Here is a 23,154-nt window from a genome sequence, read left to right as displayed (position 1 = left end):
TGTGCTGTGTGTGCGAGCATGTACAGTGTGTGTGCGTGTGCTGTGTGTGCGAGCATGTACAGTGTGTGTGCGTGTGCTGTGTGTGTGAGCAAGCAGAGACTAAGGTCATTGTGATATTTTGCCAGGTGCATCTGCTGCTGCTCGCAAAGAGGTCATTCGGAACAAGATCCGGGCAATTGGCAAGATGGCCAAGATGTTTTCTGTTCTCCGGTAGGTCTTGTTCCATTTCCTCTCGGCTCTTGCCTGGTAACTCTGGTTTTATTTAGGACTTCACTTCTGCTGACAGAATTTGAAGGCATGAGTTGAACAAAATGAAAACAGAAAATGCTGAAATTACTCAGCAGGTTAGGCAGCATCTGTGGAGGGAGAGAGACAGAAACAGTGTCAACATCGCAGTCTGATGGAAAGCAGTGACGGTGTCGATGATTCTTGTTTCTTCCCTTGAGCTCTCTAACTCCGTGGGACAAACCCCACCCCAGCCCCATCTCAGCCATAGTGGGCGCCAGATGTTATGGCAGATGTCAGTGAGATGGTGGGACAGAGATTTACTGGAATAGCCAGGAGTCAGAGCTCTGTGATGGGGAGGAACCAGGAATATTCTCCTTAGAGCAGAGAAAATCCAGGGAAGATTTATTTACAGTATTTGATACTAGTGGGAGAAGGGACATAGATTAAATAAGGAAAAAACTGCTTCTGTTAGTTGGTGGGTCAATATTAGGAGGCCATTGGTATAAGCTAAGTAGAAAAAAAGCAGAGGGGTGGCTTTATTATTAAACACCGTGTGATGTGATTTGGCTGAGCCATTCTGTAAGTCAGTGGAAGCGGATTGAATAGTAACTTTCAGAACAGAATTAAGAAATACTTGAAGAGATACAATTTTGCCAGAGCACAGGGAAAGACCAAGAGCTCAATCTCACATGCCCCGACTGGGAGGTTTGGGGGTGGGGGGGATTCATGTAAAATAGGGCTGATGCCCAGAGCACCAGATGCCCAGCTCACCCCCACAATATGAAGGGTGGGTAAGTGACAAAACCCAAATGAGCAGGATTGGTGCACAGAGTGTGAAGAGGAGCATTCAGCTGGAACACCATAGCTAGAGGCCTTCGTGTTTCTCATTTCCTGAGGTATTTGTGGCAGCTCGCCCACAAATGGTGAGTAATCTGTCAACTCTGCTACAAGATACTAATGGGATAGGCTGCAACGTGCCAGATATTTTAAACTCATTAACAGGGTATGAATGTCGTTGGTGGGGCCAGCATTTACCTCCTGTCCTTGAGTTGCCCCTTGAGAACGTGGGGGTGAGCTCCCGTCTTGAACCACTGCAGTCCCTGTGCTGTAGATAGATCCAGGTTCCTCTCACCAAGGGAGTTCCAGGATTTTGGACCCAGTGACAGTGAAGGAACGGTGATATATTTCCAAGTCAGGATGGTGAGTGGCTCGGAGGGGAACTTGCAGGGGGTGGTGTTCCTGTGTAACTGCTGCCCTTGTCTTTTTGGATGGTGGTGGTATAATAAAACAAAGAACTGGGTCAAGAGGCCCGAGTTTGAGTCCCACCTTCTCCAGAGGTGCGTTATTAACATCTCTGTGAATAGAGTGATCAAAAAAACAAAGTAGGCATTTTTAATCACCCTATCCCGGGATTTATGACACACCTCTGGAGCAAGTGGCATGCAAACCTGGGTGTACTAGCTCAGAGGTAAGAACACTACCATAGTGCCTCAAGAACCCTCAATGCAAAACAATGAAATTCCGAAGAGTAATTTACCGCTGACACAATTTCCCACTTGCTCCGGAAGCCTTGCCATCTCATCCTTTCAGTGAATCTGCTAGTTGCATATGACAATCAGATTGTTTACAGCCTTTCTGTCTGAATTATTTCCATTATAATGTAGACCACGTTTGCAAATTAATGGTGTCACTTCTGATAATGCTGCTAGGTATTTCTACAGCCCTTTGGAATTCAAAAGAATAAGAGATGCTTTTACTGGATTCTTCAGGAGCTTGAGGTCGTTGTGGAAAGATTGTTTCGCTTTGTGAGAGAGTCTAGTACCTGAGGGTATAATCTCAGAATAAGGGGTCACACATTTAAGATAGAGATGAAAAGAAATTTCTTCTTTCAGAGCATAGCGAATCTGTGGAATTTTTTTATCACAGAGGGCTGTTGTGGCTGGGTCATTAAAATCTGTCTGTCTCAGCTTGAATAGAGTGGATCAAGAAGGGAATTGAGGGTTGTGGGGAAAAGGCACACAAATCGAGTTGAGAATTATCCGACCAGTCACAATCTCATGGGGCGGCATGGTGGCTCAGTGGTTAGCACTGCTGCCTCACGGTGCCAGGGACCTGGGTTTGATTCCAGCCTCGGGCGACTGTCTGTGTGGAGTTTGCACATTCTCCCCGTGTCTGTGTGGGTTTCCTCTGGGTACTCCAGTTTCCTCCCACAGTCCAAAGATGTGCAGGGGTAGATAGATTGGCCGTGCTAAATTGCCCCTAGTGTCCAGGGCTGTTTAGGTTAGGGGGGTTAGACATGGGAAATGCAGGGGTAGGGGAATGTGTCTGGGTGGGATGCTCTTTGGAGGGGCGGTGTGGACTTGTTGGGCCAAATGGCCTGTTTCCACACTGTAGGGATTCTATGATTCTCATTGAATGACAGAGCAGCCTTGATGGGCTGAATAGCCTGGAACTGCTTCTGCATTTTTCTGTTCTGATGTTGGGTTTGTAATCACGTACTTTAAACCAACCAGGGAGTGCAGTGAGCTGAGCTGATCAGCTTGGTTAGGTCTCCGTCCAATTGCATTGGTTTATGTTTTGCTCTTTTCCAGAGAGGAGAGTGAGAGTGTTCTGACACTGAAAGGCCTGACTCCCACAGGAATGCTTCCGAGTGGAGTGCTGGCTGGAGGCAAACAAACCCTCCAAAGTGGTAAGAGTGGATTCCATTATTCCATGCTAAGTGTTCTCAATTGATGGCAACCAGTGTACCCTTTGCTTTTGTCTATGATTTCCCTGTCAGTACTTTGTGATTTGGCATATTTTGTTACTGGTAATGATGGAAATGAGAACAAAGGGAATTAGTACCATTTTCCTGGAACATTGCTGTGCAGTATAGGATCAGTTCTTCCAGAAATTAAACAGCCTTTTAAAGTATCTTCGTAACAGTATGCGACAAACGTCTGTGAAACACAAAATGGTCAGTGCGTCCCTATGTGAAGAGAATCACGGTCCTTAACTTTTTATGAAGAGCTTATTCCATACAAGGGGACTGCTGGGCTAAACTCACGCAGCAAGTTCAACTTGTGCTATTAACCTGTAACATAGACAAGGAATTGAAATCATTGCCAGTCTGTTGCTAATTTTGCACACTGCGAACTGTTTATGGTGCACTGCAATAAACGGTGAATTAAATAATACAGCAGGTGCCAAAAACTACAAAATGGAAAGTTTCAGGAAACAGCAGCTATCCACTTTCCAAGTCCCAGTCCTGATTTCTGCCAGCTTCAAAGCTGTCCAGCTGGTAGCTATACTGCACAAAACAGTCTAACCCACTGGACCCAATTGCTCCAGATCAAGCTTTACTCGTCTCAGGATCTCTTGTGAAGCAGATCCAATCAGACTCTGAGCAACTTTATATTTCACTCTTGTTCACCGTTCCCAGAGGAGAGGCTTTTTAAAAGAAAATATATGAAAAATAATATAAAACATGAGGCTTTGGCGTAGATTTGTAGCTCGGGTTGTGGGTAAGGTTGTTGACTTGCTCGCCGAGCTGGCTTGTTTTCATTCAGAAGTTTCATCACCATACTAGGTAACATCATCAGTGGAGCCTCCGATGAAGCAATGTTCTTCGACTCCATTTGGAATGTATAATGTCTGGTCCATTATGGTGAGTATGTCATTTCTGGTTTTGATTTGTATGTGGTGTTCAATTCTATATGTTTGTTGATTGCATTATGGGACTCTATGCCAAGTGGACAACGTAACTATAGTGGCTCAAGCCAAACGTAGACGTTCACGGGAATTCCTAGAGGCATGGTTCTCAACACGTGATCCTATCAACAAACATATAGAATTGGACCCCATATACAAACCCATACAGACCAAACCAGAAATGACCCAACTCACCATAACGGACCGGACAGTATAAATTCCAAGTGGAGTAGAATAACATCGCTTCATCGGATGCTCCACTGATGATGTCACCTATCATGGCAATGAAACGTCTGAACGAATATAAAATATAATTTTGCACAAAAATGTGGCACATTGGTGAAAGTATTGTGAGTGATCTTATTTAATTCATTGCCAGAATAACTTTTTTTATTTGACATATTTCTATAATTGCACAACCAGTAAGAATATGATTGATTAATGTGCTGGAAGAAATAACTAGACTTGGTGCAAACTCTGATTCATAACCTGACTTTTTCAATTTACTAATGAAAATTAAATTAGATTTATTCTCTAAGTGTTAGCTGCCCTATTATTAATAATAAACAGCAGGTATTAATTTTTAGAATTATGCCGTGTAAGTAATTAGATATTTAAGGAGCTGCATTAGATAACCCAAAAATTTTGCAGAAATCCCAGGATCAAAACTTTAGGGTAACAATTCTCAATCTGGAGGTGAGTCCCTGATTTTCAAAATCCCTTGACTATCCTATTAAAACGAACCCATGTTGCCTTATTTGGGTACTGAATTTTTAAGATTATCAAGGTCTCCCCAATATTTTAGTATTCTTAAAAGCTGCAACAGGATTCTCTCGCGATGCCCCTGACTGAGCCAGGACTGTATCTCACTGAAACACATCACCTGTCAGCTGATGAGGAATTTGAGATTTGTTTCTTTCAGTTTGAGCATTTAAATGGCTTTGACTATAATATCTTTCCTACACACACTTCTCATTCCCTCCATATTATCTTCCCTCATAACAGAAATTAGCTCAAAGAGCTATTTTGAATGAGCCCACATTTATTTAAACTGTTTATCACTCCTGTTTGAATTATTACAGGTAACCTGGGTGTTCCTTTTGAAATAGACCATACTCTGGATATTTTTAATCAACCTGTTCAGAGATGTTATTACACACCTCTAGAGCAGATGGGACTTAAACTCAGATCTCCAGGTTCAGAGGTAGGGACACTACCACTGCACCACCAGAGCCTTAAATTATACAATAACTTTTCAGTAATCCCTGCATGTGTGTTAGGAGTTACATGATAAGTCAGGGCATGACTCTCCTTGTTAAATTTGATCTTTCAAAAAATAAATTGAACAAACTATTGAAATATTTGACTCTATTGTCTTTATTTGGGTGCAGGTCAAACTTACGGAAGTGTCAGGGAAATAAAGTCAAGATGTGTAGCTATTTGGAAATGTAACTTTAATTGAAAGCTTGTATTCCTTCTGTTAATGTGAGCCAAGTTTTTGATAGTGACAGTTTTGATATTGCTGCTGATATACAATATGTTTGAAGTGAAAATCAGTAACAGAAACTGGGGGGATCCCAAAAGAATGAATTTAATGAGTTGTGTAGTTCCATGAAATCTAATGAAAGTTCTTGTCTTGGCAGGTAGAGTAACCCCTTAATGCCTTTCTATAAGTTAATTATATGCTTATAAAGTTATTAAAATATATTTAATAACCCTATACTTTGGTTTTAGAAATTGCTCCTGAATGTAGAGTTTATATAAGTGTTGTATTGAATCAGAAGAACGATTAATTACACCCTGGTATCCTTCCCTTATTATCATGTGAAGTATGTAATTGAAGGTATCAGTTTCGGGTGATAAATGTTGGTGAAGCTTGGACTCAAATGAAACTTACCATCACCCAGTGACATGTTTTCTGGTATTTAAAATTTCTCCAGATTGTTGACTTGTATTGTTGCATTCAAGTAACTGAAGTAAATTGTCTCCTGGTATATTTATGTATGTGTGAACTGGGTATTGTGTGCGAAATGGGGATGTCTGTTCAATGCTCCCCATGAACTTCCTCTCTGCTTCACTCTTTTCAATATTCTATTTGCTTTCTGATATACTCTTTCTCTCTCCCTTCTGTTCAGACGAATCAGGTACCTGTTTCATTCACTTCATCCACGTACCTGTGTATGTCTGTGTTCTGTGTATTGGTGCTAACTCTCTCATGCTAATATCATTCCCCTGTGTAAACTGACACATGGGATCAGCAATAACATGAACAGGACGAACATCTACCAGGCAAAGCTGAACATTAGAAACCCTGAGGAAAGCAGTTCTCTCTCAGTCGAGGAATGATTGTTTTCCTGCCAGCTCCTGTGTAGCTACACCATCCAAGATTATCACCAGCTCTGGACTTACTTCTTTTGTTAGTCAATGAATTACTTCATTTCTTATTTATTTAAATTAAAACAGAAAAGCTAACCCTTAACAGCAAACAAGATGGATGTTTAGCTTCATCCTAAAAATATTCCTACAGTTTAAAGATATCCAATCTTAAATAATCTACCGAAAGGCACATTTAATTGGTGCAATGATCCACACACTAGCTGTGTCACTGGAATAACTGCAGTATCTGATGGAATGTAAAATAACTTATGTGAACCATAATAGACACATTGGCATTTTCTGGTCTGCTGTGCTATTGTAAAACCACAGTGTCATAGGATATTCCTGGAAGCCTCCTATAGAAAGAGACAATGGTCAACCAAACCAAGTGAGTCACCACAACTTGTCAAAAAGGTACCTTGATCAGGAAAGGCCCTCTCTTCACCTTTAACATCAACATCCTGGGTCCAAGTGTTGGGGAGATTGCAGTTGTCAGACTGAAGGCAATAAATGAGAGTGGTTCATCTCACAACTGACAAACTATCATTGAGATTGAGAAACCAGTGAGTGATCAATAGGAGACTGAGTAGCTCCCGCTAAACTGATCGTTAAACTGCTGAAATAATAATCATTCCTTAACCTGTGTAGAACTGACATTGCAACGAATTCCCTCAATATGCCTGAAGCCATGTTGTAAACTCCTGGCCAAGGTATCACCCTCCTTTTATAAATTTATGGAATGTTGATATCGCCGGCTGGACAACATTTATTACCCATCCCTAGTTGCCCCCTTGAGAAGGTAGTGGTGAGCTGCCTCTTGACCCGCTGCAGTCTATGTGCTGTAGGTTGACCTACAATGTCCCTTAGGGAGGGAATTCCAGGATTTTGACCCAGTGACACTGAGGGAACAGCGATATATTTCCAAGTCAGGATGGGGAGTGGCTTGGAGGGGAACTTACAGGGGGTGGTGTTCCCAAGTATCTGCTGCCCTTGTCCTTCTAGATGACCACAAACCCCAGATATTAGTCACAGGGACTTTGCAGGGTTGATGGGGCTAGGTGTGCCATTGACACGCACTGAGATTGATAATGACGGGTGGGCCATCCATGTTCATTCCGAACGATCTGAAAGATTCCTCTCTGATTATTGTCAGAAATTGAAATTTATCATGTTTGACTGTACCTGGATTACTCAGAATTTCTCAACCTTCCTGTGAGGTCTGATCCAGGCCGCTGCTCTTGTGATTGGATTATATGTGAATGGCTGACTGTTTGAAGGGTATTAAACATCAACTGCTCAGTGATTAACTCTAGTCAACTATAGGCCAGACACCATAGCAGTACAAGTGTCCCTTCTATCAAGGAAATCACAGAACCAGTCAATTTTTATATCAAGTTGAAAGTTTTCTTCATGATTTTCCTTAGTGGTACAATCTACATATTGCTAATTATTCAGGGTGTGATTTGAACAGTGTTCACCATGGTTACCAATTCCCCAGAAAGACTGCAATAGGGAGTATTTTTCCATCCACTCACTCAATGGTAACTCTGCTAGATAATATTTTTGCCAGAAATACTTATTGGTAGATATCAAAGCATGCTAGTGACTCCATTGAACACTAAATCACCCTGTTCTTTATTCATCACGGCAAGTACGTTGATGGAGTCTAGATCAAAACAGGGGGAAAAAACTCTTCCATTTATGCAGTGGTTCGCAGGAGTGTTCTCAAATGTAACGAAGCATGAAAGGTCATATGAAGAAATGTCAGCTCACAGACTGAAAGCTTAGTCACAGCTGGGTTTCAAGGAGGAGGTGGGGGAGTCGTTGTCAGTGAGGTTCAGGGAGACAGGTCTAGAGCTCAGGGCGGAGACAAACTGAAGGCACAGCCATCAGTGGCCAAGTGATTAAACTCTGGGTTACACAGGAAACGTCCCTCACTTAAAACATTGTGGAAACTCACTCAGGTCATAAGAAACAGGAACGAGAGTAGGCCATTCGACCCCTCAAACCTGCTCTGCCATTCAATAGGATCATGGCTGATCCGACATTCCCCACATCCACTTTCCTGACCCTTCCCTGTAACCCTCGATTCCCTGACTGATTAAGAATCTATCGATCTCCGCCTTAAATTTACACAAGGACTCTGCCCCCACAGCTCTCTGTGGCAAGGGAGTCCAAAGACACTCAACCCTCTGAGAGAAGAAATTCTTTCTCATCTTAAGAAACACTTTGTGTTCAATGGATGACCTTGCCAAAGCTAATAACGTTTCCTTTTCAGAATCACAGAATTGTTACAGTGCAGAAAGAGGCCATTTGGCCTATTGTGCCTGCACCTGTTCTATTCCCTAATGCCAATCTCCTGCCTTTTCCACATGTCACTGCACAGCATTTCTATCCAAATAACCATCCAATACCCTCTTGAATACCACAATGGAACTTGCCTTCACCAGATTTCCAGACCCTAACTCCTTGCTGAGTGAAAAAGATTTTCCTCATGTCATCCTCACGTTGTTTCCACATCATTTTAATGAATGATATCTGATTCTGTCAAAGAGCATTGTGATTTTGATCCATTCAGCACATTTGCTCACTCCAGGAATCAGCTTGAGGAGATATTGACTGGTTAAAGACGCCTCCCAGTCTCTCCAAGATTCTTCCTGCCGTAGCTTTTTGCAAGATAGACCCTGAATTCAGAGTGGTCCAAACATCCTTCGCACAACAGGTGTTTGTCCCTCTCCTCTACAGTGTCTGAAATTCCTGAGCACAACAGACCTGCCTTCCCCCTGTACCTCTGACCCACCTTCCTTTTAATCTGCTCTCACTACTGCACTCTGTTTGGAGTAAGTGTGCAATCATTTAGTAGAAAGATCTCTCTGCGTTCTCTCCTGATTATTCTTTAACTGCTACTCCTCTTGCAAACCAGAATTCGAGCTGACACGAGAAACATAGGAGCAGGCCATTCAGCCCCTCGAACCTGCTCCACCATCCAATAATATCATAGTCTCAGCACCATGTTCTTGTCTGCAGCCCGCAGCCCCCACCCCCCACCCCAAAAAAATCACAAACCAGCTCTTGGCATTGAGCTTTCTCGATTGCCGTTTCCAAAGATGATGCCACTGCTGTTCCATTGATGCAGGGAAGTGGGCTGAATAGCCTCGTTCTGTGCTGTAGAATTGAGATTCAGCTGGTTGGGGATCTTTGCAGTCATCAGGATGGGATTGAGCCTGTGTCAGTATCCCCAGCACGGGCCACAGGATGCTGGGACATATTACTAACTAGTCCGGTCCTGGGTATAAACTGTGCAGACCCCATTGACCAGATTTAACCAAGTTGAAAACTGCTCCAACAGTTTCATTTTGCATTCAAAATGTGAACTGAAAATAATTTTAGAAATTCTCTGCATCTGTTGTGCTCATAGCTTTATATTAAATGCATTAAAACTCAGATTATTAAATATTAAAATTGCTATTTCTGGATTAACTTTGTTGATGACCATTAAACTCAGCGTTAGTTAATACATTCTCTCCTGGGAATTTATCTTGAGACTAGATTCTGGGCAGCTTTTTGTTGAGATAAAGAACTGCAGATGCTGAAGATCTGAAACTAAAACAGAAATTGCTGGAGAAACTCAGCATGTCTGGCAGCATCTTGGAGAGAGAAACAGAGTTAACGTTTTGCATTCTGTTTTGAGGAAGGGTCACTACACTTGAAACATTAACTCTCTGACCAGTATGGAGAAAGAAAGAGACCTGCTGAGTCTTGCCAGAAATTTCTGGTTTTGTTTAACATTTCATTGAGGGAGGACAGAAGCAGAAACTGGTCATTTTTGGGTCGTGCGGAGTTCAGAGGATGAAATGGGTAATGCTGAATGAATGAGGAGGAGTAGAGTGTGGAAGCAAAGATTCAAGTGAATGGGACATGCCTGCCCCAGAACTGAAGAATATGATCTTTGACAGAATGGGTTCCCACTGGGACATGAATGTGTGGAATGCCAAAATCATGGGTATGGAAAGACTGTAATAACAGCTAAGTGCTGTAATTGGCCCTTAAAGTGAGAGTACACTTGACGAGCTGATGCTATCCATGTTTGAACTGAACTACTGGTGAGTTTCCACTTGCAATAACTCACTTTGTCTGAAGCACTAATCAGTGAGTCTGCAGCATTTCGAGAAAAAGGGATTGTCCTTTGCAGCATTAATACTTACCCAGATAGAACCAAACTTCACTGGCAAGAATTACAAAACAAAATCCAACCATTAAAGTAGCAAAACACAGTATTCACCCCACCCCACCCCCATCCAGCGCAGGTTAATCTGTGCATCTCAGACATGGTGACAAGTTTGAACCTCTGGTTCAGCATTAGCATTGTTGTCACAGTAAAACCTGTGTCCCTTATTCAATCCAGTGCAAACTTTATTTTTTTACAGGATGTGGGTATCCCTGGGAAGGCCAGCTCTTATTGCCCATCCCTAATTACCCTTTTGCTGAGTGTTTTATGCAGCCCTTTCAGAGAGGGCAGTTTACAGGTAACCGTGTTGCTGTGGGTCTGGAGTCACATTTAGGCCAGACCAGGAAAGGATGGCAGATTTCTTTCCCTAAAAGTATATTAGTGAACCAGATGGGTTTTTGCAACAATCAGTGATACTTTCATGGTCACCATCACTGCGAGTGGCTTTCCATTTCAGATTTATTTATTGAATTTAAATTCTACCGCCTGTTGTGGTGGGATTTGAACCATGATCCCAGAACATTACCATTACTGACTCCCTTCACCTTGAGCCTGGGTCTCCAGGCTCAGAGGTAGGGGCACTACCACTGTGCCACCTCCCAGCTGTATGAACCTAAACCGTGTTCCTGCTGATGTATGTTTACAGCTGCTTCAAGCAGACTTCACTCTGAGTGAGCCATTCCTGGGGAGCACTCAGAACAAGTACCACAGCTTTCAGGAGCTTTTCATGCCTTCACCAGTGATGAGAGAATGTCAGTGCGCGTGATTTGGACCTAATGGACCTTTAATAAGTTTCCCTTGTGGGAATCTGCACTTATCTTCCATCAGGTACTGCAAACCAACCAATTGTGACTCAGTCCACATACACACCAATGGCAATAATACTGATTTTTCTGCTCAGTGATCACTGTCATTTATTTCTTTTTCCTCCTCCACTGACTGTGTGTTGTCTTTTGTGAACGTGTTGTTCATAATTTCTCATCTCTGCATAAGAGTACTAAAGCTTGTATTAGACTTGCTCAGTTGCTATTTTTTTGCTACTCATTATTGTTAAGAGTATCAATTCTCAGCTCAACTTTCTCATCCAATTTGCAACCCTTTTCTTTTCTTCAGCGACTGTTGAGGCTATTGAGGCTGATGAAGGTAATATTTTGGACAGCCCCCTTTCTGTTGTACAACTGATGGGGGCTGTGCTGGGTTTATACCTACGTATGTGTGTATATATTAGCGTGTACATGATGTATGGGGTTGGGCTAACCATCAGTTGTCTAACACTCCTTAACACTGTGTCATCTATTAACCATGTTGAGGTGTGGCTTTGCTTTTAAATAGATTTATCCTTTTAGGCAGTTGTGACCTTTGTTCTTGCGAAATCCCATCTGTGTCTTCTGGCTAAACTGTAAAAATTCTCAAAGCTGGTCCAGAAGAGCTATTAACAACAACTTTGATGCTTCAAAATTGGCTTGAGTTACTTCAGCAAGAGCAAAGCTGACTGCTGATTAAATAGTGGTTACCAAGCTGCTATTTATACATGATTTTAAAACCTCCTTTTTAACAAACTCTGATCCACAGTCTGCATCGGTGGTGGAAATTCATTTTTACTATTTTTTTGTGACTCTGTGGCTTTGCTGTGTGTTTTGTTTTACTAGTATCTGTGTAAACTATAGTGTTAACCTTTTGTCAAACCAGAAGCAGCAGCATCATCAAGTTGGATTACTGTGATATCTGAATCATCTGCATTTTCAGGGAGATTTCTGAATAATTACTAACCTTTGAGTGATATTCAGTGGGATCTGCTTACTGTGTACTTTAATAACAGTAAACTCCCAATGTTCATGGTTAATTACAAATATAACTCCTTGCTGCAATGAAAACATGTCTGAAAATATAAATATTAATCTCCCCTTTATTTACTTTATGCAATTGTGGAATATGCCAAACACGCACTGATGACAAAATACGTCCAATTAAGAAGTGTTTCATCTTACTGTTTGACATTTTGAAAACTGCTCAATTCAGTCCACAATCTGGAATTCGGTTCAAAATTTTGACTGCAGTTGAAGATGTTTATTCGGTCTAAATAGCCCATTCTGTTCAGCTGCTGGCTTGGAAAAAAGGAGTTGCTGTTATAGGAAATACCATTTTTTACTGAAAGGATCCCACTGTACTAATCATAACCACATTGACCACTTGTTTGCTGCATGGTTTCTGGAATTGACAGATGGAATGGTTAGTAATCATTGTGGCTGTGTTAAACCTTCCCAATAGGCTGCAGTCCCACCCTGCATGAAGTCGCTGTCTCCTTAAAGACATGTTGATGTCAGGTCGAGTGACATTTCCTCTTAACCTTCTGAGTCCTGAGTTCCCTTTGCTGATGTCTTGGCTCGTTTTGTCCATGGTTTCTAAAAACAAGAAGAGTGAGAAGGTTGTGCAGTTTGACATGGCTGTATCAGAGTGCTAGTACAGATATGATAAGTTGAACGGCTTCCTGTACCATATCGTTCTCCAGTTCTCCAATAAAACATGAGCCTGGGCCTCTGGATAACTAAGCCAGAGACGTTGCCACTGTCGGGCCATCTCTAGTGTTATGTGAGGTGCAAGCCTGTCTTGCCCCCCCATCCCAGATATTTCCAAGTGTCGAGAGTTTATGTTCTCATCTGCAGTGTAGAAGTGGGCCATTTCTGTGGCCCCTCTTCAGTAGAACAATCCAATAACTCCTGATTCCATGCTCTGCAAATTTTTTCAATGTTTTATCCATTACCACTTTTGAAATTGCACATTTTTACAAAAGCTGGAATTTTCCCATTGGACTTCATTCATTGGCAATCCAGTAAAATGGGTCCAGTTGTGTGAAGAGGTTCTTTCATCTTCTGGTGCAATTAAAAGAAACATGCCACTTGAGCAGGATGCATTTGGCCCATTTCTTCAAATCTCTGCCTCGTTACAAATGCACACGGCATTGTAAGTTATCCTTGTGTAGCAGATTGGTCTCATAGTTAAAATCCACAAAGTGGAAGATAGCTTTTCATTTATACTAAGCTTTTTATTTTTGGCTCTGGTCAGTTCCACGCTGTTTAAACTTCATGTCCAGCAGAAAGTCAGTGCAGTGTAGAATTAGTTACCATCTCTCTACTTCTGGCATATCGAGTAGAACAGATCTGGGCTAAAACCAGTTTCAAGTAGAATGAGGTGATCAGAATTGTAGACACAATGATTGATTGGTTTCTTAAATAGAAATCTAATGCAAATGATTTTGTTGTATCAATTTTATTAACTTCAGACAAGAGTGGATTTATTAAATCCATCACTGCCTGTAAGCTCCTTCTGCTTTGTTGAGTATGATTTATTGCAAATACGTTAATCAGAGTTTTTTTGAATCTTGAATACATACGCCACAATGTGCTAACCAAGTAACCATGCTGAATTTGTATATCCACTGTGGTGAAGAAAAGGTGTTATTTCATTCACGTTTTCTCCCCATTTCTCTTGCTCCCCATCTCTCTTGCCCCCCCCCCCCCCCCCCCCCCCCCCCCCCCCCCCCCCCCCCCCCCACCAACCCTCTCTCTCTTCCCCTCCCCACCCCCACCCTGCTCCCTTCCGGTGGTCCTACTACTGCGGCACCCCTCTCTATTCAGCTATCCGAGGTTTCTCTCCCCAGCATAAGATCAGCAGCTTTGCCGAGGCGAAAGGTCTGGACCGTATCAACGAGAGGATGCCCCCTCGTCGCGATGGAATTCCAAGTGACAGCACCCTTAACTCCATCAACAAGGTGGTCTGCTCAGAGGCCAATGGCACTGAGAGTGGCAATATTCAATGATCGTTTTGCAGTTTCCAGTTCGAAGGCATGATTGTATGGTTGCCATCCCAAGCAGTTTGACATTCTTGCCTCTGATTACTGCTGCATGCTCTGGGAGCTAGGTGTTGATGACAGATTACAGTAACAGAGTGATAGGAATTGTTTTGTGATTGTTGACAGTTAAGTTACCTCAGATGGAATATGCCTTTGCTTCTTGACAAGCAAACAGTTAAATGCTGGTAAAATATTACACATTAGATAATCAAAATGTTTTCCTTTTGCATCAAGGAAGACTTGCAGATCAGTTTTGAAAAGGCCTTTACTATACTGGATGTGGGATCTCTGTCCAATAGCTCTTTAATTTTCTCGTGTCCGTTTACAATTGCCGAACTCAGCTTTGACATATTAAAACAAAAATTAAAATTGAGGTTGTACAAACTAATAGCTGATTGAGATGTGGACTATTTATTAACTTTTTGGTTCCTCTTTTACGAGAGTTTCAAACAAATTAGGCAGTCTTAAAAAAAAAAAAATTTGTAAAGTTGCAAAATCACAAAAAATGCCAAAAATTAAATTTGGTTTTTGTACAAGTTCTGCTTACCTCAGGTTGATTTCGTGTGTTTGGATGCTACCAGTTTATGTATTTACCTATTACTCACTTGGCAATGGATAGCCTTTTTCCAAAAAAAAAACTGGAAATTTATTTATAACTTTTACCATTCATTTTGCTGCTTATTATATTTTATTTGCATTAAGTTGGTTGTGGCTTGCTGGAATTGTATATTAATGAGTGACGCATTCATATTTTAAATTTTATTTTAACTATATGAAGAACAAGACATACCATATAAAATGCAGTGAATAGCATCTGTAGTCTGTAAAACTGTCCTCTGCATGGTATTTTCCCCAATTTCTGGCTGTACTGTCCCTATATGGGACTGTAATGTGCTTAGTGATCTGACATATACTGGAAATGTAAACTTGCATACTTTATATTCACTGTATGAAATTGCTTAATGCCTTTTGAATTTTTGTAATTTAAAAAGAGAAACTTCTTGAAATTATTCAGAGGGGGCGTGGAAAACTGAACATTTTTCAGTACACACAAGTGCACATATAGAAGATTAGCATGTTTATCAAACATTGTGAAAATTAAACAATTGATATGTGGGTACATGTAAAACTCTAGATGCATGACACTGTTTTAGTCACGATGGTGGAGTCTGACTTTTTTTTGTGCCACAATAAAACATTTAGTGTATTTACACATTTCACCGTATATCAGTTACGGGTTTGACGATATGGTTGAAAACTGGTCCATAATGGATGATCCATTGATTTTTTTTTGAAACAACAGTAAATGTGCCCAAGTAATTCACTACAACCTTGAATGCCTTGCCTTTGTAATTTGACCTCTGAAACGTCAGCAGTTTAAGCATGCACTTGTAACAACAAGGAAGTATTTTATATTACTATTTCAATAAAACATGCATGAACTTAACTGGCGTGTATGTTTCTTCAGTGGTTTTGCTGTGAGGTAACTGATTGTTCACTTCCAAGTCTATCAAAATTGACGGTGTATATAATCTTAACAATTTCTCCCATAAAGATGGCGATCATTGTATGATATCTTCACTGGTTGTGCCTGGAAGCCACCCTGTCAAACACAACACTGACTCATTTCGCACACACTCTTTAAAGTGTTCTCCAAAGATTGGATTTTTGCTGGAGTCCTCACCTGTTGCTGTCAGAAGACATTGGTGCAGTTCCATATGCTGTGTTACATGTGAAATTACTTGACGTTGACTCTGCTAGCTGCAAACAAACTTGAGTAGGTTTTGTGTTACGCTCAGTCATTGAACAGCACCAAGGTGCCAACAGTCACCCTGTTTGTTTTGTTCAGATTGATGTCTCTGTCCTGTCAGCTGAGTCTGAGGGATAGTTATGGTAAGGCTTGCACAGGATACTTCAAAGCTAATAAAATATATTTGAAAGAGAGTCATGCAAAATAATTAGAAAATGAAACAGCAGCAGGGTCTGTAGGAGTTACCCAGTCACCATTCCAGTCCAGAATAGTGGGGTCATAGCCCAGACTAACATGCACCTTCTTACAGCCGAATAGATACAAGGGAGATTCAGTTAAAGGTGTTCAGAATTATAACGGTTTTTAGTAAGGAGCAAATGTTTGCAGTGGCAGGAGGGTTGGTAATCGGAGTATGCACATGTAAGATAATTAACAAGCCAGTAAGTTGTTGTGAACCAGAATGCGCTGCCTGAAAGGGTGGCTGAGGCAGATTTAGTAATAAGTGAAATGAGAGCATTTCCCAGATGATGGATAAACACACGGGGATGGGATGGGACTAATCGGGCAGCTCTTAGAGCTGACACCCCCTCAATGGATTTGTTCTCTATCAAAATATCACATTTTTAAATATTGTAATAGAGCAGTTATCCCTTATCAAAGCAAAGTCCAGGGTTTTATTTTGGATAATCTTTGCGCCATCACAACATAAGGTCACAAGCTTTGGGTTTGAATCCCACTACAAATATTTATTTACAGTTGATGTAGTATATTTCAGAAAGTGTTTGACAAAGTCCCACATTAATCTTTTACGTGCAAGATTAAAGCACATGGGATTGGGAGAAGTATATTGAGATGGATAGGAATCTGGTTGGCAGAGAGGAAACAAAGAGTAGGAATTAATGGGTCCTTTTCAAATTGGCAGGCAGTAACTAGCGGGGTGCCACAGGGATCGGTGCTGGGACCCCAGCTGTTGACAATATATATTAATGGATGAGGGAACAAAATGTAACATCTCCAAGTTTGCAGATGATAACCAAGTTGGGTGGGTGGGTAGGTGGCGTGTGATGAGGATGCAGAGATCCTTCAGGATGATCTGGACAAGTTGGGTGAGTGGGCAAATCAATGGCAGATGCAGTATAATTTGGATAAATGTGAGATTATTCACTTTGGAAGCAAAAACAAGAAGGCAGATTACTACCTGAATGGCTGTAAATTGGGAGAGGAGAGTGTGCACTGGGACCTGGGAGTCCTTGTGTGTCAGTCACTGAAGGTAAGCATGCAGGTGCAGCAGGTGGTAAAGAAGGTAAATGGTATGTTGGCCTTCATTGCGAGAGGTTTCGAGTACAGGAGCAAGGATGTGTTGTTGCAGTTGTACAGGGCCTTGGTGAGGCCACACCTAAAACATTGTGTGCAGTTTTGGTCTCCTTTTCTGAGGAAGGATGTTCTTGCTCTCGAGGGAGTGCAGTGAAGGTTTACCAGGCTGATTCTGGGGATGGCGGGTCTAATGTATGAGGAGAGATCGACTAGGTTGGGATTGTTTTCACTGGAGTTCACACAAATGAGGGGGGGGATCTCCTAGAGTCTTATAAAATTCTAACAGGACTGGACAGGGTTGATGCAGGGAGGATGTTCCCGATGGTGGGTGCATCCAGAACCAGGGGCACAGTCTGAGGATTCGGGGTAGACCATTTAGGACGGAGATGAGGAGACATTTCTTCACCCAAAGAGTGATGAGCCTGTGGAATTAATTACCACAGGAAGTAGTTGATGCCAAAACATTGAAAGTATTCAAGAGGTGACTAGATATAGCGCTTGGGGTGAATGGGATCAAAGGTTATGGGGAGAAAGCAGGATTAGGCCAAGTTGGGCAATCGGCCATGATTGTGATGAATGACAGTGCAGGCTCGAAGGACTGAATGGCCTCCTTCTGCTCCTATCTTCTATGTTTCTGTGTGAGCAAGGGTGACTGAGGGTCAAGCTGCCCTATCGGAGACTGAGTCTTTTGGATGAGATGTTAAACAGAGACTTGACTACCTTTCCAGGTGAGAGAAAAGGTCCCAGGGCCACTGTAGGGGCAAGCTCTTATTGAACAGTCACCCTGCAGCCAGCAATCCACAGGAGCAGTTTACCCAGTCACTGTCACTTTACTGTTCATAAAGGACCCTCGTTGTGAGCAAATTGGTGCAGTTCCTCGCTTTGTGAAGCACTTTGAACATCCTGAAGTCATGGCAGGTGCTATCGAAAGGCAAGTTCTATGAGTGAGTACATGTCTGAGTCAATATAAAATATATGTAAATGTATTGATGTATCAGTCCATAGACCAACTCGAACTGCAATCATATTTCAAAACAAAAGATGATAGTTTTTGCAGGACATTCCCAACACTGACAATTCTGTCCCTGTAAATATATTTTGAAAATGATGCTTGGAGCAACAGGACTGTGTTCCAGATTGATGTTATTGTCTTGAGAGAACATACTGGAATCGTGGCAAAATCTCAAACTGTCGAGACGGTAATTACCTTTTGCTGACAATGTGTGGGATCTTTAAGCTGCTAGTTTCTATATTATTCTTGATCTCGTGAATGCTTTTGGTACCAGGTTTAAGAATGATTATTAAAATGTAAAAGGTAAGTGAGAGATCCCTGATTACCATGGTTACATTCATAGCTCAGTCGTCAGTGTTGAGTGTTAATGTACAAGAGTCCTGTTAGAATCACCAAGGCAACTGTGCATGTAGGTCATTCCAGGTGAATTATAGTGGTGATCCAGTAAGTCACTGGTGATGGGAGGTGTTAGATTCAGGGGTGACTGGTTGGCAATGCAGTAATTGTGAATTATCAAAAAAAAACTAGTACTGACCATTCAGCCCAACTGCTCTCTGCTGGTGTTTCCACAGCCTGAGAGTTCCTCCCTCGTCCATCTCACTGTCACCATCTCCATCTCTCCCATCTCTCCCTTTCCCCTCCCTGTATTTATCTAGTTGCTCCAGTTCAACCACTAATGAGAGAACAGTCCTCTGGAACTACGGTGACTTTACCTTACTTATTTTTAAAAATTTAACCTATTCTTCTAATCAACCTGTGCAGAGATGTTATTACACACAGCTGGAGCAGTTGGAACTTGAACCCAGACCTCTAGGTCCAGGGGTAGGATCACTACTATTGCACCACAAGAAGGCCCCAGTAATTTTACCTTCTAACCAGCTTCCCCTTAAACATATGTTCATATCGCCCAATCACTGCTCTACAAATTCTGATTTCCTGATTGGATCTATTAGTGACAGTCTTGTCTTGTGTAAAAGGACCCTAGCCCTAGTCTCCCCAACAAATACATAACATCATCTCTCCATATGTTCGATCAAACTCCATTTATAACTGTATCAATTATTGGCCTTTTCTGCACAAAAGAGCCCAATCCAGTTCAGTCTTTTCCTCCAAGTTATATTTTCTCTTTTTAGGTATTGTTCTTGTAAATTGTGTGGGCTTTCTTCAGTGTCTGGATCCTTTTTGTAATATGGTGTGCACGTTTCTGCTCTCATTCCCCAAAGCCAATCCACCGCTACAAGGCACAAGTCAGGATTGTGATGGAATACTCCCCACTTGCCTCGATGAGTGCAGCTCCAACAATACTCAAGAAGCTTGACACCATCCAGGACAAAGCGGCCGCTTGATTGGCACTGCATCCACAAGCATTCACTCCCTCCACCACCAACGCTCAGTAGCAGCAGCGTGTACTATCTACAAGCTGCACTGCAGAAATTCACCAAAGATCCTCAGACAGCACCTTCCAAACCCACAATCACTTCCATCTAGAAGGACAAGGGCAGCAAATACATGGGAACACCATGCCTTGCAAGTTCCCCTCCAAACCACTCCCCGTCCTGACTTGGAAATATGTTACCATTCCTTCACTGTCTCTGGGTCAAAATCCTGGAATTCCCTCCCTAAGGGACATTGTGGGTCAACCCACAGCACATGGACTACAGTGGTTCAAGAACGCAGCTCAGCCCCACCTTCTCAAGGGACAACTAGGGACAGGCAGTAAATGCTGGACCAGGCAGTGTTACTCATGTCCCATAAACAAATAAAAATACATTCCAATTGTGATCGAATCCAAGTTTCAATAGAAGTTTAGCATAACCTGTTTCTTTTTACATTACCTCCTTTTCCAAGTGAAGCGTTTTTTTAGTGGCCATGGTTACTTGTGTTAGTTATTGTGAATTGTTCGATTCTTTAGTTTCTTTATCACATTTACAGTGGTTGACAGACAAATGTGACCTTCTCGTTTTCCCCTAATGTCCTCTTTCATGTTTTGCTGAAATTCATTTGGTGATTATTTGCACTTTGTAATTATTTGCAACCTTGCATTTGTTGCATTATTTCATTGGTGTTTTTGGGCTCCCTCAAGTATAGCCAGAGACCATAAGATAGAAGCAGAAGCAGATAGACCATTCAGCTCATCAAGTCTGCTCCACCATTCAATCGTGGGTGATATGTTTCTCAACCCCATTCTCCTGCTTTCTCCCAGTAACCCTTGATGGCAACTCCTTCATCCCTGGGATCATTCTTGTAAACATCTGGACCAACAGCGATGTGCTAAATATATGCTAACAGTATTTCCTTTTGAATTAAAATATTAGTAAATTCGCATTAAACTACTTTGAACTGAAACTCATAAATAATGGAGCCTTTTGTTTGCTTTTGGTTTGTACTGTAGACTTTTGTACATTTTTAATCCCTATTTCCAGCGATTTGAATAAACCGGATTGCTTAAAGTGAAAGGTCTTTGTGTTCTTTGTGAAATTGGTTCAGGACGAATGTGGGACTGAGGTTACAATTGAGCCAGTTGTGGCCTTTCTGAACAGCAGAACAGGACGGAGGGGCCGAATGGCCTACTCCTAATTTGCATGTTCAGTGAGAGCGCAGCTCTTTTGAACCACCTTCAGCACTAAATTAAAAAAAAGGTAACATTCCATTCAGTAGCTCTGATGGCTGTTCCCTCGAAGGTGGACAGCGCACATCAGTCAGTGCTCTGCAGGAATGGTCCTCCTATCTCCCAAATCTGTGTAACCCCTCCCACTCTAGTCTCTTATAAATCTCAGACTTGGCCGTGCCTTCAGATGCCTGACCTTGAAATGTAGTAATTCCCTTCCTTCTCTCCCTCCTTGTCCCTTAAAACCTATCTCTGACCATTGCTCCTTAACCTTGTGTTTCCTGATGTGACATTAGTGATTGCAACAAAAACAAAATTGCTGGAAAAGCTCAGCAGGTCTGGCAGCATCTGTGAAGGAGAAAACAGGGTTAACGTTTCGGGTCCGGTGACCCCTCCTCAGTTCTGAAACATGAACTCTGTTTTCTCCTTCATAGATGCTGCCAGACCTGCTGAGCTTTTCCAGCAACTTTGTTTTTGTTCCTGATTTACACCATCTACAGTTCTTTTGGGGTTTTTTTTAACTTCAGTGATTGTTTTGATAGCATTCCTGCAATGCATCTTCAGGTATTTTGCTGTCTTATATAAATATAACATTTGTTGTAAAGGCAGCACATAAATTAAGGTGTTATTGACTTGAGAAATAGAAACACAAACGGGGCTGAGTTTGAGCGGGTTTTAAGGAGCCAGCCCTTTAACTTCAGTGAATGTGACTGCTCCTTGCGCACATATTTGATCATTCCTGAAGCACCATGTAGTATTCCGTGTTTGTATTTAGCTCATGGTTACTTGTTGGAACGTGCCTGAGTGAGTTATACCATCATGACCATGAGCTGGACATGTACTCAGAGTGCTCTGAACTGATGATTTTTACGAGCACATGTGTGGATCCCTTTAACTATTACCTAGTGTGGGAAAGGGGGTCTAGTGAGGGTCGTAGACACACAATGAGCCAACATCTGTACTGTATGATTTTAAAAAATCACTCCAGCTTTATGGTTTAATCAGGAACAAAAATTAGTTTATTACTCAACCATTGTTCAAACTAAATTAAGGTTCAGTCAAATTAATATCAGTCAAGGTGTCGATGATAATAGTAGGGAAGTCATGTTGGAGCTGTACAGGACTTTGGAGTACTGTGTACAGTTCTGGTCACAACATTATAGGGAGGGTCTGTTTGCACAGGAGGGGATGCAGAGGAGATTCCTCAGGATGTTGCCTGGGCTGGAGTAGTTTGGCCATGAAGAGAGGCTGGATAAGCTCAGATCGTTTTCTGTACAGTAGAGAAGGTTGAGAGGGGAACTGTATAGAAGTGAATAAGATGACCAGGATGGATAGAAAGCAGTGTTTCCCTTAGGGGAAGGGTCAAAATGAAAGGTTTAGAGGGGGCTTGAGGCTATTTAATTTTTCCTACCCAGAGGGTAGTGGGGACTGGAATGCACTGCCTGGGAAGGCAGATGAGGCAGGAAACTGCTTTTGTCTGCAGTTAAATCCACAAGAGAAGTCACGTGAATTTTAGGGGCAATTTTTTAAGATTGTGTCTGTTTATTGCAAAATTAGCTCTTTATAAAATATAACTGCATGTTTGTAACATACATAATGAGCTTAGTTCTGTTGTGTGTAAATTAGCCAGCAGTGCTCAGTCTTTAAATCACAATTGGTTAAATTTGAAATTGTTTATTACAAAATTTAAGCACATTGCGCAGAAAACACGCAGGCAAGGAGTTGAACATTTATCTGCCTTTGGTAAATAAGACAAAACAAAATGTAAGTAAGAGATGAGGCAAGGAGAGACAACACAGTTGGGAAACTACAATAACGACAGTGAAGTGTCAAAGCTCCAATTTAGTGCCATTTGCAGTAATTATGCACGCGATGCATAAGCGGCATCAGGGCAGCACTGTCTGCGCATCTGTAGGAGGTAAATGGGAGCAAGTGACGGCCATCTCACTCCTCGAGTGTACTCCTCCACCCGATAATGATCACAGCTGAGATAACAAGGTGTAGAGCTGGATGAACACAGCAGACCAAGCAGCATCATAGGAGCAAGAAGGCTGATGTTTCGGGCCTAGACCCTTCATCATTTTCTGATGAAGGGTCT

The 23,154-nt window shown here is 41.9% G+C and overlaps 1 protein-coding gene across 1 annotated transcript in view; it reads left to right on the top strand.

The window, feature by feature from the left end:
• The window catches only part of LOC109916628 (protein phosphatase 3 catalytic subunit alpha-like), a 286,452-nt gene extending 270,633 nt beyond the window's left edge, over positions 1 to 15,819 (top strand). The window contains exons 9-12 of the mRNA XM_048613193.1: positions 126 to 210; positions 2,820 to 2,917; positions 11,636 to 11,665; positions 14,158 to 15,819. Coding sequence (XP_048469150.1) covers positions 126 to 210; positions 2,820 to 2,917; positions 11,636 to 11,665; positions 14,158 to 14,339 — 395 coding nt within the window. The 3' untranslated portion in view covers positions 14,340 to 15,819. The remainder of the gene's footprint in view (positions 1 to 125; positions 211 to 2,819; positions 2,918 to 11,635; positions 11,666 to 14,157) is intronic.
• Positions 15,820 to 23,154: the final 7,335 nt, after the last annotated feature.

Source organism: Rhincodon typus, chromosome 1 (assembly GCF_021869965.1).
Source record: "Rhincodon typus isolate 14 chromosome 1, sRhiTyp1.1, whole genome shotgun sequence".
Taxonomy (NCBI): Eukaryota; Metazoa; Chordata; class Chondrichthyes; order Orectolobiformes; family Rhincodontidae; genus Rhincodon; species Rhincodon typus.
This window is presented reverse-complemented; position numbering and strand designations above follow the sequence as displayed.